General features: G+C 39.4%; 1 protein-coding gene across 2 annotated transcripts in view; it reads left to right on the top strand.

Moving 5' to 3' along the window:
- Positions 1–17,455, top strand: part of MET (MET proto-oncogene, receptor tyrosine kinase) — a 135,567-nt gene that overhangs the window by 12,647 nt on the left and 105,465 nt on the right. Inside the window, exon 1 of one of the 2 annotated variants that reach the window (XM_007450781.1) lies at positions 8,326–8,401. The exons of the other annotated variant lie outside the window; for it this stretch is intronic. Within the exon in view, the coding sequence (XP_007450843.1) occupies positions 8,326–8,401 (76 nt within the window). Of the gene's footprint in view, positions 1–8,325; positions 8,402–17,455 lie in introns of those variants that run through there. 2 annotated transcript variants of the gene reach the window in all.

Raw genomic sequence — 17,455 nt, 5'->3', positions numbered from 1 at the left:
TCCCTACACTCCTTTCCTTGGTGGTTTCATCCAGTCTCATGGCTTTCATACCATTGATATGCAGACAACTTCCTAATTTAAACTCCAGGACTCAAATATCCAACTGCAAACTAAACATCTCCATTTAGATGTCTAAAAAGTATGTCAAACATGAACAAAACTACTGATCTTCACACATCTCTGCCAAACTTGCTCCACCCTCCATCTCCTTTGTAACTGGCAGAACCATTCTCCCTGTTACAATAGCCAAAATCCTTGGCATATTCTTGACTCCTTTTTTTCCTCACACACCTCATCTCCAAATCCATCTGCAAATCCTTTTAGCTGCATTCAAAATATAACCAGAATTCAGCCACCTCTCACCACTTATTCCTTCCTCTTGGCCTAGGCCACTGCCATCACTTACCTACACTATTAACAGCAGCCTCCCAACTCCCAAACAGCCTCACTTCTCCATTTTAGCCCTATCCCACCCCCCCTGCCACCAGCAATCTCCCACACCCACTCAAGGTGATTCCATTCAAATATAATCATTCCCTTGCTCAACACTCTGCAGTGGCTTCATGTTTCACTCCAATAAAGGCCAAGGTCTCAGTGGCCTACAAGGCCCTGCCTGATCTGATTCTTTGTCTTCTCTAATCTCATCTTCTAATCACAGAGGTCCAGGCTTACTGGCCCCATTGCTGTGCTTCAGACACACCAGGCAGAGCTGTATTTAGATGGCTAAGTCCTCTCTTCCTCCAACTCTTTACTTAAAAGGCAACTTCCCAGTTTCTCTTTTTTTTTTTTTAACTTCTTTATTGGAGTATAATTGCTTTGCAAGGTTGTATTGGTTTCTGCTTTATAACAAAGTTAATCAGTTTTACATATACATATGTCCCCATGTCTGTTCCCTCTTGCATCTCCCTCCCTCCCACCCTTCATATCCCACCCCTCTAGGTGGTGACAAAGCACCAAGCTGATCTCCCTGTGCTATGCGGCTGCTTCCCACTAGCTATCTATTTTACATTTGGTAGTATATGTAAGTCCATGCCACTCTCACTTGTCTCAGCTTACCCTTCCCCTCCCTGTATCCTCAAGTCCATTCTCTAGTAGGTCTGTGTCTTTATGCCCGTCTTGCCCCTAGGTTCTTTATGACCTTTTTTTTTAGATTCCATATATATGTGTTAGCATACGGTATTTGTTTTTCTCTTTCTGACCTACTTCACTCTGTATGACAGACTCTAGGTCCACCCATCTCACTACAAATAACTCAATTTGTTTCTTTCTATGACTGAGTAATATTTCATTGTATATATCTGCCACATCTTCTTTATCCACTCCTCTGTTGATGGACACTTATGTTGCTTCCATGTCCTGGCTATTGTAAATAGAGCTGCAATGAACATTTTGGTACATGACTCTTTTAGAATTATGGTTTTCTCAAGGTATATGCCCAGTAGTGGGATTGCTGGTCATATGGTAGTTCTATTTTTAGTTTTTTAAGGAACCTCCATACTGTTCTCCATATGGCTGTATCAATTTACATTCCCAACAACAGTGCAAGAGGGTTCCTTTTTCTCCACACCCTCTCCAGCATTTATTGTTTGTAGATTTTTTGATGATGGCCAATCTGACCGGTGTGAGATGATATCTAATTGTAGTTTTGATTTGCATTTCTCTAATGATTAATGATGTTGAGCATTCTTTCCTGTGTTTGTTGCCAATCTGTATATCTTTGGAGAAATGTCTACTTAGGTCTTCTGCCTATTTTTGGATTGGGTTGTTTGTTGTTTTGATATTGAGCTGCATGAGCTGCTTGTACATTTTGGAGATTAATCCTTTGTCAGTTGCTTCATTTGCAAATATTTTCTCCCATTCTGAGGATTGTCTTTTCGTCTTGTTTATGGTTTCCTTTGCTATGCAAAAGCTTTTATGTTTCATTAGGTCCCATTTGTTTACTCTTGTTTTTATTTCCATTTCTCTAGGAGGTGGAGCAAAAAGGATCTTGCTATGATTTATGTCAGTGTTCTGCCTATGTTTTCCTCTAAGAGTTTGATAGTGTCTGGCATTACATTTAGGTCTCTAATCCATTTTGAGTTTATTTTTGTGTATGTTGTTAGGGAGTGTTCTAATTTCATTCTTTTACATGTAGCTGTCCAGTTTTCCCAGCACCACTTATTGAAGGGGCTGTCTTTTCTCCACTGCATATTCTTGCTTCCTTTGTCAAAGATGAGGTGACCATATGTGCATGAGATTATCTCTAGGCTTTTTATACTGATCCATTGATCTATATTTCTGTTTTTGTGCCAGTACCATACTCTCTTATTACTGTAGCTTTGTAGTATAGTCTGAAATCAGGGAGCCTGTTTCCTCCAGCTCCGTTTTTCTTTCTCAAGATTGCTTTGGCTATTTGGAGTCTTTTGTGTTTCCATACAAATTGTGAAATTTGTTGTTCTAACTCTGTGAAAAATGCCACTGGTAGTTTGATAGGGATTGCATTGAATCTATAGATTGCTTTGGGTAGTATAGTCATTTTCACAATGTTGATTCTTCCAATCCAAGAACATGGAATATCTCTCTATCTATTTGTATCATCTTTAATTTCTTTCATCAGTGTCTTATAATTTTCAGCATACAGGTCTCTTGTCTCCTTAGGTATGTTTATTCCTAGATATTTTATTTTTTTGTTGCAGTGGTAAATGGGAGTGTTTTCTTAATTTCACTTTCAGATTTTTCATCATTAGTGTATAGGAATGCAAGAGATTTCTGTGCATTAATTTTGTATCCTGCTACTTTACCAAATGCATTGATTAGCTATAGTAGTTTTCTGGTAGCATCTTTGGGATTCTCTATGTATAGTATCATGTCATCAGCAAACAGTGGCAGGTTTACTTCTTTTTTTCCAATTTGGATTCCTTTTATTTCTTTTTCTTCTCTGGTGCTGTGGCTAAAACTTCCAAAATTATGGTGAATAATAGTGGAGAGAGTGGGCAACCTTGTCTTGTTCCTGATCTTAGTGGAAATGGTTTCAGTTTTTCACCATTGAGGACAATGTTGTCTGTGGGTTTGCCATATATGGCCTTTATTATGTTGAGGAAAGTTCCCTCTATGCCTACTTTCTGCAGGGTTTTTATCATAAATGGGTGTTGAATTTTGTCCAAAGCTTTCTCTGCATCTATTGAGATGATTATATAGTTTTTCTCCTTCAATTTGTTAATGTGGTGTAGCACATTGATTGATTTGCCTACATTGAAGAATCCTTGCATTCCTGGAATAAACCCCACTTGATCATGGTGTATGATCCTTTTAATGTGCTGTTGGATTCTGTTTGCTAGTATTTTGTTGAGGATTTTTGCATCTATGTTCATCAGTGATACTGGCCTGTAGTTTTCTTTCTTTGTGACATCTTTGTCTGGTTTTGGTATCAGGGTGATGGTGGCCTCATAGAATGAGTTTGGGAGTGTTTCTCCCTCTGCTATATCTTGGAAGAGTTTGAGAAGATAGGTGTTAGCTCTTCTCTAAATGTTTGATAGGATTTGTCTGTGAAGCCATCTGGTCCTGGGCTTTTGTTTGTTGGAAGATTTTTAATCACAGTTTCAATTTCAGTGCTTTTGATTGGTCTGTTCATATTTTCTATTTCTTCATGGTTCAGTCTCAGATGGTTGTGCATTTCTAAGAATTTGTCCATTTCTTCCAGGTTGTCGATTTTATTGGCATAGAGTTGCTTGTAGTAATCTCTCATGATCCTTTGTATTTCTGCAGTGTCAGTTGTTACTTATCCTTTTTCATTTCTAATTCTGTTGATTTGAGTCTTCTCCCTTTTTTTCCTGATGAGTCTGGCTAATGGTTTATCAATTTTGTTTATCTTCTCAAAGAATCAGCTTTTAGTTTTATTGATCTTTGCTATTGTTTTCTTCATTTCTTTTTCATTTATTTCTGATCTGATCTTTATGATTTCTTTCCTTCTGTTAACTTTGGGGTTTTTTTGTTCTTCTTTCTATAATTGCTTTAGGTGTAAGGTTAGGTTGTTTATTTCAGATGTTTCTTGTTTCTTAAGGTAGGATTGTATTGCTATAAACTTCCCTCTTAGAACTGCTTTTGCTGCATCCCATAGGTTTTGGGTCGTCGTGTTTTCCTTGTCATTTTTTCTAGATATTTTTTGATTTCTTCAGTTATCTCTTGGTTATTAAGTAGTGTATTGTTTAGCCTCCATGTGTTTGTATTTTTTACAGATTTTTTCCTGTAATTGATATGTAGTCTCATAGCGTTGTGGTTGGAAAAGATACTTGATATGATTTCAATTTTCTTAAATTTACCAGGGCTTGATTTGTGACCCAAGATATGATCTATCCTGGAGAATGTTCCATGAGCACTTGAGAAGGATGTGTATTCTTTTGTTTTACGATGGAATGTGCTATAAATATCAATTAAGTCCATCTTGTTTAATGTATCATTTAAAGCTTGTGTTTCCTTATTCGTTTTCATTTTGGATAATCTGTCCATTGGTGAAAGTAGGGTGTTAAAGTCCCCTACTATACTTGTGTTACTGTCGATTTCCCCTTTTATGGCTGTTAGTATTTGCCTTGTGTATTGTGGTGCTCCTATGTTGGCTGCATAAATATTTACAATTGTTATATCTTCTTTTTGGATTGATCCCTTGATCATTATGTAGTGTCCATCTTTGTCTCTTGTAATAGTCTTTATTTTAAAGTCTGTTTTGCCTAATATGAGAATTGCTACTCCAGCTTTCTTTTGATTTCCACTTGCACGGAATATCTTTTTCCATCCCTTCACTTTCAGTCTGTATGTGTCCGTAGGTCTGAAGTGGGTCTCTTGTAGACAGCATATATACAGGTCTTGTTTATGTATCCATTCAGCCAGTCTATGTCTTTTGGTTGGAGCATTTAATCCATTTATATTTAAGGTAATTATCGATATATATATTCTTATTACCATTTTATTAATTGTTTTGGGTTTGTTATTGTAGGTCTTTTCCTTCTCTTGTGTTTTCTGCCTAGAGAGGTTCCTTTAGCATTTGTTGTAAAGCTGGTTTGGTGGTGCTGAATTCTCTTAGCTTTTGCTTGTCTGTAAAGGTTTTAATTTCTCCATCAAATCTGAATGAGATCCTTTCTGTGTAGAGTAATCTTTGTTGTAGGTTTTTCTCCTTCATCATTTTAAATATGTCCTGCCACTCCCTTCTGGCTTGCAGAATTTCTGCTGAAAGATCAGCTGTTCACCTTATGGGGATTCCCTTGTGTGTTATTTGTTTTTGCCTTGCTGCTTTTAATATTTTTTCTTTGTATTTAATTTTTGATAGTTTGATTAATGTGTGTCTTGGCATGTTTCTCCTTGGATGTATCCTGTATGGGACTCTCTGTGCTTCCTGGACTTGATTAACTATTTCCTTTCCCATATTAGGGATGTTTTCAACTATAATCTCTTCAAACATTTTCTCAGTCCCTTTCTTTTTCTCTTTTTCTTCTGGGACCCCTATAATCAAATGTTGGTGTGTTTAACGTTGTCCCAGAGGTCTCTGAGACTGTCCTCAATTCTTTTCATTCTTTTTTCTTTATTCTGCTCTGCAGTAGTTATTTCCATTTTATCTTCCAGATCACTTATCCATTCTTCTGCCTCAGTTATTCTGCTATTGATTGCTTCTAGAGAATTTTTAATTTCATTTGTTGTGTTGTTCATCACTGTTTGTTTGCTATTTAGTTCTTCTTGGTCCTTGTTAAACGTTTCTTGTATTTTCTCCATTCTATTTCCAAGATTTTGGATCATCTTTACTATCATTATTCTGAATTCTTTTACAGGTAGACTGCCTAGTTCCTCTTCATTTGTTAGGTCTGGTGGGTTTTTATCTTGCTCCTTCATCTGCTGTGTGTTTCTCTGTCTTCTCATTTTGCTTAACTTACTGTGTTTGGGGTCTCCTTTTCACAGGCTGCAGGTTCGTAGTTCGCGTTGTTTTTGGTGTCTGTCCCCAGTGGCTAAGCTTGGTTCAGTGGGTTGTGTAGGCTTCCTGGTGGAGGGGACTAGTGCCTGTGTTCTGATGGTTGAGGCTGGATCTTATCTTTCTGGTGGGCAGGTCCACATCTGCTGGTGTGTTTTGGGGTGTCTGTGGCCTTATGATTTTATGCCGCCACTCTGCTAGTGGATGGGGTTGTGTTCTTGTCTTGCTAGTTGTTTGGCATAGGGTGTCCAGCACTGTAGCTTGCTGGTCGTTGAGTGAAGCTGGGTCTTGGTGTTGAGATGGAGATCTGTGGGAGAGCTTTTGCTGTTTGATATTAATTGGAGCTGGGAGGTCTCTTGTGGACCAGTGTCCTGAACTTGGCTCTCCCACCTCAGAGGCACAGCCCTGATGCCTGGCTGGAGCGCCAAGAGCCTGTCATCCACATGGCTCAGAATAAAAGGGAGGAAGAAAAAGAAAGAAACAAAGTAGAATATAAAGTAAAACAAAATAACGTTATTAATATAAAAAGTAATTATTAAAAAAATGTTTTAAGTAATGAAAAAAAAGAAAGAGGAGAGCAACCAAACCAACAAAGAAATCCACCAATGATAACAAGTGCTAAAAACTATACTAAAAAAAAAAAAAGCGGACAGACAGAACCCTAAGACAAACGTTAAAAGCAAAGGTATACAGACAAAATCACACACAGAAGCATACACATACTCACAAAAAGAGGAAAAGGGAAAAATATATATATATATATCATTGCTCCCAAAGTCCACCACCTCAATTTGGGATGACTTGTTGTCTATTCAGGTATTCCACAGATGCAGGGTATGTCAACTTGTTTGTGGAGATTTAATCCGCTGCTCCTGAGGCTACTGGGAGAAATTTCCCTTTCTCTTCTTTGTTCGCACAGCTCCTGGGGTTCAGCTTTGGATTTGGACCCGCGCTCTGCATGTAGGTCACCTGAAGGTGTCTGTTCTTCCCTCAGACAGGACGGGGTTAAAGGAGCAGCTGATTCTGGGTCTCTAGCTCATTCAAGCCGGGGGGAGGGAGGGGTACGGATGCGGGGCGAGCCTGCGGCGGCAGAGGCAGGCGTGACATTGCCCCAGCCTGAGGTGCGCCGTGCATTCTCCCGGGGAAGTTGTCCCTGGATCACGGGACCCTGGCATTGGCGGGCTGCACAGGCTCCCGGGAGGGGAGGTGTGGTTAGTGACCTGTGCTCGCACACAGGTTTCTTGGTGGCGGCGGCAGCAGCCTTAGTGTCTCATGCCCTTCTCTGGGGTCCGCGCTGATAGCCGTGGCTTGCGCCGTTCTCTGGAGCTCCTTAACGAAGTGCTCTTAATCCCCTCTCCTCGTGCATCAGGAAACAAAGAATCCAGAAAAAGTCTCTTGCCTCTTCGGCAGGTCCAGACTTTATCCCGGACTCCCGCCCGGCTAGCCGTGGCGCACTAGCCCCCTTCAGGCTGTGTTCATGCAGCCAACCCCAGTCCTCTCCCTGAGATCTGACCTCCGAAGCCTGAGCCTCAGCTCCCAGCCCCCGCCCGCCCCGGCGGGTGAGCAGACAAGCCTCTCGGGCTGGTGAGTGCCGGTCGGCACCGATCCTCTGTGCGGGAATCTCTCCGCTTTGCCCTCTGCACCCCTGTTGCTGCGCTCTCCTCCGCGGCTCCGAAGCTTCCCCCCCTCCGCCACCCGCAGTCTCCACCCACGAAGGGGCTTCTAGTGTGTGGAAACTTTTCCTCCTTCACAGCTCCCTCCCAGAGTTTCAGGTCCCATCCCTATTCTTTTGTCTCTGTTTATTCTTTTTTCTTTTGCCCTACCCAGGTACGTGGGGAGTTTTTTGCCTTTTGGGAGGTCTGAGGTCTTCTGCTAGCATTCAGTAGGTGTTCTGTAGGAGTTGTTCCACGTGTAGATGTATTTCTGATGTATTTGTGGGAAGGTGATCTCCATGTCTTACTCTTCCACCATCTTGAAGCTCCTCCCCCTTCCCAGTTTTTCAAAGTTACGGACCTCTTCCACCACCTCCCCTCCAGGCACTCTTGATCCCCCAATGCTACTTTTTTTTTTTTTGCCTGTAACACTCATCAACTTTTTTTTCACATTCTGAAACTTCTTTATTTGTTGAGGACAGTTAACGAATAGAATAAATACTTTTCACATGGAGCCCTGCATTTTTTCCAACATTTACTTATCAACTTCTAATATACTACAGGATTGACTTAATTGTTTTATGTATTTGTTGTCTGGAGCACCTGCTACAGAGTAAGTTCCACAACAGCGGGAATGTTTGTTTTGTTTACTGATGTACCCCCAAGCACCTTGTACATATTAGCTCCTCAATAAGTATTTGTCAAATTTAGTCTTGAATAGCTGTTGAACATACAAAATTGATGCTTGAGAGATGGATTTCTGGACTCTCTGGAGCTAAAGAGATGAGGATGCAGATCTGGGAGTCTTCACTCTATTGTAAGTCTTCATCCTCTAGTGCCTGGAAGATTCAGTGACCTTCCATTATGTCTTCTGGCCTGTAGCTCCTTTCCCCTCCAGTCCACTCACCACACTGTCACCAAAGTTGTCTAATATATAGTTATAAGTATTCTGGTTTCCGTGTCCTGATTAAAACCTCCCAGGGACTCTCCACTACTGAAGGAGTACAGGCCCCTCAATAGGATGCATAAGACTTTCTGTGATATGCCCCAGCCTAACCTTCCGGCTTCATCCACACCCAGCCCAGCCCACATAGCCTCTGTGCCAGTTACAGCTTCCTGACCAGCCCTGCACATTCTCCCCAAGGTGCCTGCATGTATGGTCTCTCAGTCCAGAGTGTCTGTCCCGTCTCCACTGTGCCTGAGCAACTCCAGCTTATCCTGCAAGTAATATCTTCACTCTAGGATACTACTTGTCCCTGCCTCTGTCTGCTGTAGTTAGCTCTCCTTCCCTGTATTCCTCCAGAGATGTGCACCCATCTGGAGTTCACAACTAGAGGGCAGTGTGCCAGGAGGCTGGGACTGCCAACCAGTGGGCAGCACCTATATGGTTAAAATGTTTTTTAATGCCTTGCCCTCTTTTCTCTCTTTCTTTTTCTCTTTCCGATTTGAGCATGTGAGTTGCTAAGGAGTTCAAAAGCTTGAACAAACCTTATCCTGACCTTTTGGTATATGAAACTTGACATTAAATCTTACTAGAAAAAAATTTCTCTTGAGCTTTCTACTCAATTTAATTTCCATCTGTTTTAAAAATATAACATTCTTGGGATAATTTAGTTATTCTCATTCTATTAGGAATGTGGAATTAATAGCTAGAGTTAGGATGAGAGGTGAAATCATATGACACTCAAAGACTTAATTGACAACTCTCTCCCTCTCAAACACACACACACACACACACACACACACACACACACACACACCCTGGATTATTTTTCCTTGAATTGATCCATTATATAAATGCAATCCTGAGCACAGTTGTTTTTAAGTTGTCCTAACCTTTTAGTTTATCGATTTTTCAAGGATCCAGAGTTTTAGATATTGGATTCTGTACTTGTTTTTCTGTACTGTTCTGTTTTTGTGAGGATAGCTTTGCTTGGCGTTCTTTATTCATTTTAAAGTATTTAAGATTTTTGTAGAAAGTTTTATTTGGTTCTTTTATTCTCTGATTACATATTGATCTCAACGTCGTGATATTTATGTGCTTTTAATTTTTCTCTCAACACTGTTAGAATTGCATTTTGTTCACCCAAGGAATCCGCATCTATACAAAATATGGCCAGTTTTGTTATTTCTTCCATTCATACTATTTTCATGATTTCTAAAAGTTTTTTTTTCTACTTTGCTTGAAAAGAAAACATCATATACTGACAAAATTCACCTTGAAAAGGGTCCCTAGTTCACTTCAGTGCCAGAGAGTCTACTAGTTAACTTTGATTTCCAAGATAAGTTCTCAGATGTGAGCAAAATAAAATTCAGCCACACCCTAAGAGCTAGGTGCAAATAGTGTTAGAGGAAAATGCCCCCCTTGCTTGACCACTCCATATTTCAGGGTCACAGCCTGCCCTTTGGCATCCTCATGTGTCTCCTCTTTTTCTCTCTTTCCCTGGATGCAGATTTCTCTTTACGTGACAGCGGCCATGACACGAATGGAGTCCACTAACCACCAGCATTCCTTTGCAGACATTTGATTTCTGCTTTGGGTAACACCAGAGGAGATCGATCAGTTCTATAAACTCAATCCTGAGCACAGTTCTTCCCATTTGGAATTCACCATGCCTTATGCCGAGGACATTTTCAAACACTGAGGGAGGGAAATGTCGGATTTATTAATGAGTGATGTACCGGCTTCCTCTCTGTGTCTCCCTTTTGTGGTTCACATTCTGACCATTCAGTCAGGTTTATCATGTTCAAACCCTGTATTTGAATGCAACTGGAAGAGGTTGCTAAGCTTTTTTTCATTTTTATTTTAATTTGTGTAGTTAGAAAAATGTTTCTCAAATGTGATTTGTGGATTCATGTTATTCAGGGTTCCTGGATTAATTGAACAAAATCTGGTAGCACTTCTACACGATGTGAATTATAAAATTACATCTACCCATTAGGCTGAAAAATATTTTTAAATAGTTTTATAGGATTTCAGGAATCTTAGCACTTTCTTAACATTGAAAGTTCAATCTTCACATTTTCAAGGGCAGTGAAACATTCTTATCTGACCTACGGCTTATTAATGGGACAAAAGCCTGTCCATCAATCAAGACTGACAGTTCAATGTGTTTTCTGAACAGGACTTCTTACAATATGCACAATGATAAAACAAATGTCCATTTATTCTTATTTCCCAGAAGTTGAATACTTTCAGCCATTCTTAAAAGGACAAAGATATTTACTAACAGATTATGACTGTGTGAGGGATAATCTTGAGAATATAATGGAATTCTGTTGTTTTTATCTTTACTGTTACCATATCAGAGTTGGACAATTATCTTGATCATGTTTGGCAACTAGAAAATGCATGTTGGCTTTTTCTTGTGCTATGATTCAGTCATTTTCAACTTTTAAAATGTTTATTAGAAGAAGGGATACAATATTAGATAAGAATCTGAATAAGAACACTATTTAGTTATCTATCAAAGAAGCAACATTTGTATAATAATCAAGAGTAATTGTTTAGAGGAGCTGCTAAAACAATATTTATAACACATGAAAATTATCTTTGTACCATGTTTAACTTGTTTTCTCCTATAGTGACCTATATATGAATTTTAATAAGCTTTTTATTATAAATAAAGTATACATATTAATATAGGAGTACTTTTTCTGTTTCAGAAATTAATGTCAGTGACAGGTTGCCGTATACACTATAACTTTTCTCTACAAGCACACAAATCTTTTCCTTGATTTTTTAGTAGAAAAAAAATCTTCCTTTTACATAGTTGTACCTTCACATGATATTTAAAACCACCTGTTAGGAACAGGTTACCCTGATAATCACTTTGAAAACAGCATGTTTTAGACACACAGCATCAAAACAGCAACAACAACAAGAAAAACATATGCAGTTTTGCAACATACGTGTGCTACAAAAACCTTAAAAATACAGTTCTACTCCAACAGATAAATAGGTTTGGCCAAAATATTTTCAATCTAAGTTCTGTTAGTAAAAAGGGTGATTATTCCCTTATTTTTCTCCATTTGCTTACAACTCATAATGTCATATAATGTACATTCATGGGACATATTTATACTAAAAAAATTACTCATTGTTTATCTGAAATTCAAATTTAACTGAGCACCCTGTATATTCATTTCCTAAACCTCAGTGGGAGCATGGGTTTGCTTTTCTTTAAAGAGGTAAAGTAATGATTCCTTATCTGTTGTTCTTCGTTAGTGTGAAAGGCCCTTACCATGTCTTGGAGGACAATTTTTTTTTATTTTATTTATTTTTTTAACATCTTTATTGGAGTATAATTGCTTTACAATGGTGTATTAGTTTCTGCTTTATAACAAAGTGAATCAGCTATACATACACATATATCCCCATATCTCTTGGAGGATAATTTAAGAAGGAGTTCAGGAACTTGAAACAGCTTTAGAGGAAAACCACAAGATGGCCAAAGGGTGGGAAAATAAGAAATAACACTATTTAAACTGTAGATGAGAGGGCCAAGGTGATGAAACAGCAAGTATTTGGAGTGGGCTCACATAGTGGACTGTGCCAAGTTCCTCATTTTTGATGAAGGTACGCAGAAACTGGCTAAGACACAACTTAGGAGGGTAAGCATAATAGCTACATTTATTGGATGCCAGTGTATGCTGCATAATTGAATGCCAGTGTCTCATAATTCATCTCTAACCCTCCTGGCCAACCCACAGATGTGTACCATTATTATCCCCGTTTTAGATGAAGAAACTGACACAGAGTCAGAAGGTATGTAAATGGTAAAGCCCAGTTTCACATCACAGCAGAGTGTGATGACACCAAGGCCCATACTCTCTCCACTACACCGACCTGTTCTCCAGAAGGCTTATGAGTTATTGGGAACAATGTTGTTAAGCAAACTAGTCTGTAAATATTAGGCATAAGATTAACTCATGGGTATTTTGAATCATTTAAATGTGGTCATATAAATGAACAGTTGTGTGGGCTGAAAAACCCTGAAGACTTCTTCTGTCCTTTTGACTTACTGTTAGAAATCATTGTCAAGGTAGTGTCTGTCTACATTAGAAGGGATTTTTGACATGTATTGTTTTATCTTTCTAAAGTCAGCTTAGGTTTTTTTTTTGTTTTTTGTGTTTTTTGCGGTACGTGGGCCTCTCACTGTTGTGGCCTCTCCTGTTGCGTAGCACAGCCTCCGGACGAGCATGGCTTACGGGCCCAGCCACTCCACAGCATGTGGGATCTTCCTGGACCGGGACACGAACCCGTGTCCCCTGCATTGGCAGGCTGACTCTCAACCACTGCACCACCAGGGAAGCCCAGCTTAGGTTTTTTGATGATAATAACACTAAGTGTTAAAGCTTTAGGCCTAGGAATCAAATGTTGAACAAGGCATGTTTTAAAATTTGCTTTCTCGACAGCCCAGTAGATCTGTCCCTTTTCAATTTAGGTTACATATTTAGATTTTTAGCATTTATCTTGCTATCTTTAAATCCACAGACTGTATACTTTTTGAGGGTAGAAACTCTCAGTATTTAGACAAGGGTATGGTATGCAATGGGAGCTCACAAATATTTGATTAATATTATGTGATATAATATGACTCTTCATAAGCAGTGAGTGTTTATAAGTACAGTATTTTAAATGTCATCAGGAATCTCCTATTGGGATCTTCTTTCCTTAGCTTTGTTTTTATGGGCCTACTTTTCAAATTAATGGAAATAATATAAATGTAGAAAGGGCTAAGAATTTTCCTTAGGATTTCACTCTGGCAAGTCCTCCTGGAGAATTTAGCCGTGACTGTTTTTATGACTGCAGTTTCCTTAATACGGGGCCTCGGCCATTTTCCATCATCATAAATCCCTTTTATACACTTATAAGCAGGATTGAAATGTTTTCTAGTTTTTATATTTTGACTCTTCACTTAGATACATTATTTCTATCTTGAGATTATGTTAAGTAAATATTGTAGAAGAATTTGAAACTATAGAGCAGAAAAAAGCTAGTGTAGCACCTCAGAAATTTTAACTAGTAGATATATCTCCAAATGCAAAGTGAAATATTTAAAGAAATTATTCAAGTAAATAAAGAAACTGTCTTTGCCAATTACTTGAATATTTTACATAATGTTGCTTTTTTTTTTTGCGGTATGTGGGCCTTTCACTGCTGTGGCCTCTCCCGTCGCGGAGCACAGGCTCTGGATGCGCAGGCTCTGCGGCCATGGCTCAAGGGCCCAGCTGCTCTGCGGCATGTGGGATCTTCCCGGACCGGGGCCCGAACCCGTGTCCCCTGCATCAGCAGGTGGACTCCCAACCACTGCGCCACCTGGGAAGCCCCAAAAAGTTGCTTTTATGCACTTGATTTTGTGTTTGAATTCACAAGTTTGTAGAATCTTCAAGTGGACGTTGTTTAGTCAGGACTTTCAGGCACAAGGGATAAAAGAATCACAATGAGGGGCTTCCCTAGTGGAGCAGTGGTTAAGAATCCACCTGCCAATGCAGGGGACACAGGTTTGAGCCCTGGCCCAGGAAGATCCCACATGCTGTGGAGCAGCTAAGCTCGTGCACCACAACTACTGAGCCTGTGCTCTAGACCCCGTGAGCCACAACTACTGAGCCCACATGGTGCAACTACTGAAGCCCTCAGTCCTAGAGCCCGTGCTCCACAACAAAGAGAAGCCACCGCAATGAGAGGCCCGTGCACCACAACGAAGAGTAGCCCCCCCGCTCGCCGCAACTAGAGAAAGCCCGCGTGCAGCAATGAAGACCCAAAGCAGCCAAAAATAAATTAACTAATTTTAAAAATTAATTAATTAAAATCTTTTAAAAATTCACAATGAAACTGCTGATGGAAAAAAGAAAGAGAAAGAAAGGAGGAAAGGAAAAATTTACTGGTTCTCATTAGCTGAAGACATGGTGGATGCAGATGCTTACACAATAGCATTAGTGGCCTGCCTTTCTTCATGTCCAGGATCCCCTGCCTCTTGGATCACTTTCACGCTCAGGCAGGCTTTCTCCACACAGTGACAAAGATGGTCATCAGACAGTACAAGTTAATATCATCCTTAGTGCTAGTGATTTTTGAGGGAGAGAGGTCCCCTCCCAGTATCTATATTAAACCCCAAAAGACCCTGGTTGGCCTTGCTTTAGTCACATGCTTACCCCTGTCCAAGCTCTGGGTCAAAGGAATAGAATTCACTAAAAGGCCAGCCTGGTTTGCAAGCTCACCTTGTGGGGAAGAGATAAGCCAGGTGGTTGACAGCCCCATTATATAGGGGAGAGTTTTCAAAAGATTTGCCAGTAGTAGAGCAGGGGCTGGGGAGGTAAATGCAGAAAAGTTTTCAAAATATTGTGCCTTTAGAACAAAAATCTTTTCCGGGAAATGCAAATAATTTGAAACAGCTCAAATAAGCATCATATTTTAAAAAATTAGAAATACACTTATAAGAACTAGCTTGCATGTTTATCATATTTTAGATAATATTTTATCCTCTTTGAATCTCAGTTTTGTCATGAAAACATGGGAGTTTCCCCTGAAACAGTATACCCTGAAAACATGGGAGTAATGCTTACCTTCTAAGAAAACGTTCAGATTAGAAGAGATGATGTAGTTGGTAGCATCTTGTAAACTATAAAGTACTATCTCTATATATAGTTATAAAATATTATGATTTCTAAGAAAAACCAGTTCCTAAGGAAAGCAGAGTTACCCATGTCAAAGTTTTGAAAGTCCCTCTCTTTTAAAAACCTATTCCATGACACCTGTTGTGTTTTTTCATGAGCCATCAGTACTTGCTTACAACACAGGTATATGCTTTGAGACAGGTTTTTGTTGATGAGGGCAATGATGGTGACAGTAGTAGTGGTGATGGGCATAGGTAGTTACTCAATAACTCTTAGAGAATTAACTGTATTTCTAGATTTCTAGGGTATGAAAAGCCCAGTGTAAGCTAGTTAAATGAGAAAACTAGAGGTAGATAGATGGCAGACAGAGTATGTGGTCTTACCATTAGGTTAAGCTGGTGTCTGTAGCTAATAGAGCAGCCCTCTTTAAAGGAAATACCCCTAAATACCAATAGTTTAATGACCAAGGTGCCACTGAGATAATCACTCCCAGGAAATATTTTGCCAGTGAGCTTATCTTAACTATCAACTGAAAAGAAATACAGAAATGTTTTATGAGTGATTCAGTTTCACCTGCTATGTGCATGACATTTTAAGAGAATGAATTAGTCAGTCTGTCTGAATCATCTTTACGTGTTCCTTTTAGTAAGGAACTCAAAGTTGGTTAAATGGCCAGCACTGTTTCAGAAAGAAAGAAAGAAAAAACAAACAGTAAAAAGACATTTTATATTGAAAGCCTGATCCAAGCACATCACAGGAATAAATGTATCAAGGCAAAAATATATAAAAGATGAAAGTAGTTCTGGAGTCACTCCCAATATAAATATTAAAATTGCTCACACAGCCTGATCTGGCAGATGATATAGAGAAGAGAAAGCAATATATGCCAGTTCAATGGCATTGGAGTAAAACGTAGAAAAACAATCTCTTGAAAATTATTGGAGTTGGAAAATACTTCAGCGTTCATTGGTTCAACCCAGGGGTATGCTTGTACGTATTTAATAACCATCCCTCCAGGGGGGAAATAAGCCCTGATTTTTAGTGTTTGCCAACTTCTATGGGGTAAATACTCCCACCAAGGCCGATTTCAAGCAACCAAGATGAGGTCACTGAACACGAGTTGGGAAGAGATGCATACGCTAAGCCATCATTAGGCTGGTTCCAGGGACCTCCAGCACACAACTTGTTCAACACTGTAATTTTACAAATAAGAAAAGCAGCTAAGGCCAAAGGAGTTGGGTGACTGGCTTTGGGTCATACAACGATTTAGCTGCACTGCCACAACCAAAACTCAGGTTTCCACCCAATCGCCCGCCATGCTGAGCTTCAGTATTGGGAATGCATTGTGAGGAAAGGACTACGACTGATTGATTAGTAAACTTGTCTGACTCCCTTAGACTGGGTAAGTTCCCCTTGAGGGGCTCGCATAGACATTTCCATGTTGAGTTTAAACTGTAGTCTGTTTGTCTGCCTCTTCATCTCACAATTAGAAAGTGTTTTATTTATTTTTATATCTTCTGCACAGTATCTGGAACACAGTACATGCTCAAAAACTATTTGTTGAGGGCATGAACAAGCAATAATAGAGAATATTTATTGTGCCAAGCACTGCTCCTAGTGGTTTATGTTCATTAACTCATTGAATCCTCAGAGTAACCATCATAAGTGAGACAGGTACTATAATCACTCCGATATTTCAAATGAAAAAATAGATGCTCAGAAAAATTTACCGAAGGTCACACAGATAGTGAATGGATTCAAACCCTGCAGTCTGTCTCCAGAGCCTGTGCACTTGATCACTCAGCTGTCACTCAGTTAACTGGCAGTGTCATCAGTGTGCATAGCTCAGCAACAGATATTTCCCAAAGTATTCCTCCATTCCTTGTGAGGGACACAAACATTTCCTGGAGAAGATCTAATCTGACCAACACACACCATTGTTAATGGGGAAGGGCCTCAATTAATTGGAATGATTAATAAAACAGGATGTTTAAGTTTTCTCGTTATCTGAGGATTAAATGGAACCCATATTTTAATTAAAAATTCTGTTGTTGACAATGGGCCATAGTCCTATATTTTTGCTTTAATAAAAAAAATTTTTTTAATTAACATTTTTTTGATTTCTCAACCTGAAAAATGGCATCACCATTTGCTATCAAGAGAATATGAAGAAAGTATAGGAGACTGGGTTACTAACTCCAGGGTTATTCTGCAGGGTTTTTTCCTTAAATAGAAAAAATTTTTCTCTTTC

The sequence above is a fragment of the Lipotes vexillifer genome, unplaced genomic scaffold, assembly GCF_000442215.2.
Source record: "Lipotes vexillifer unplaced genomic scaffold, Lipotes_vexillifer_v1.1 scaffold314, whole genome shotgun sequence".
Lineage (NCBI taxonomy): Eukaryota > Metazoa > Chordata > Mammalia > Artiodactyla > Lipotidae > Lipotes > Lipotes vexillifer.
This window is presented reverse-complemented; position numbering and strand designations above follow the sequence as displayed.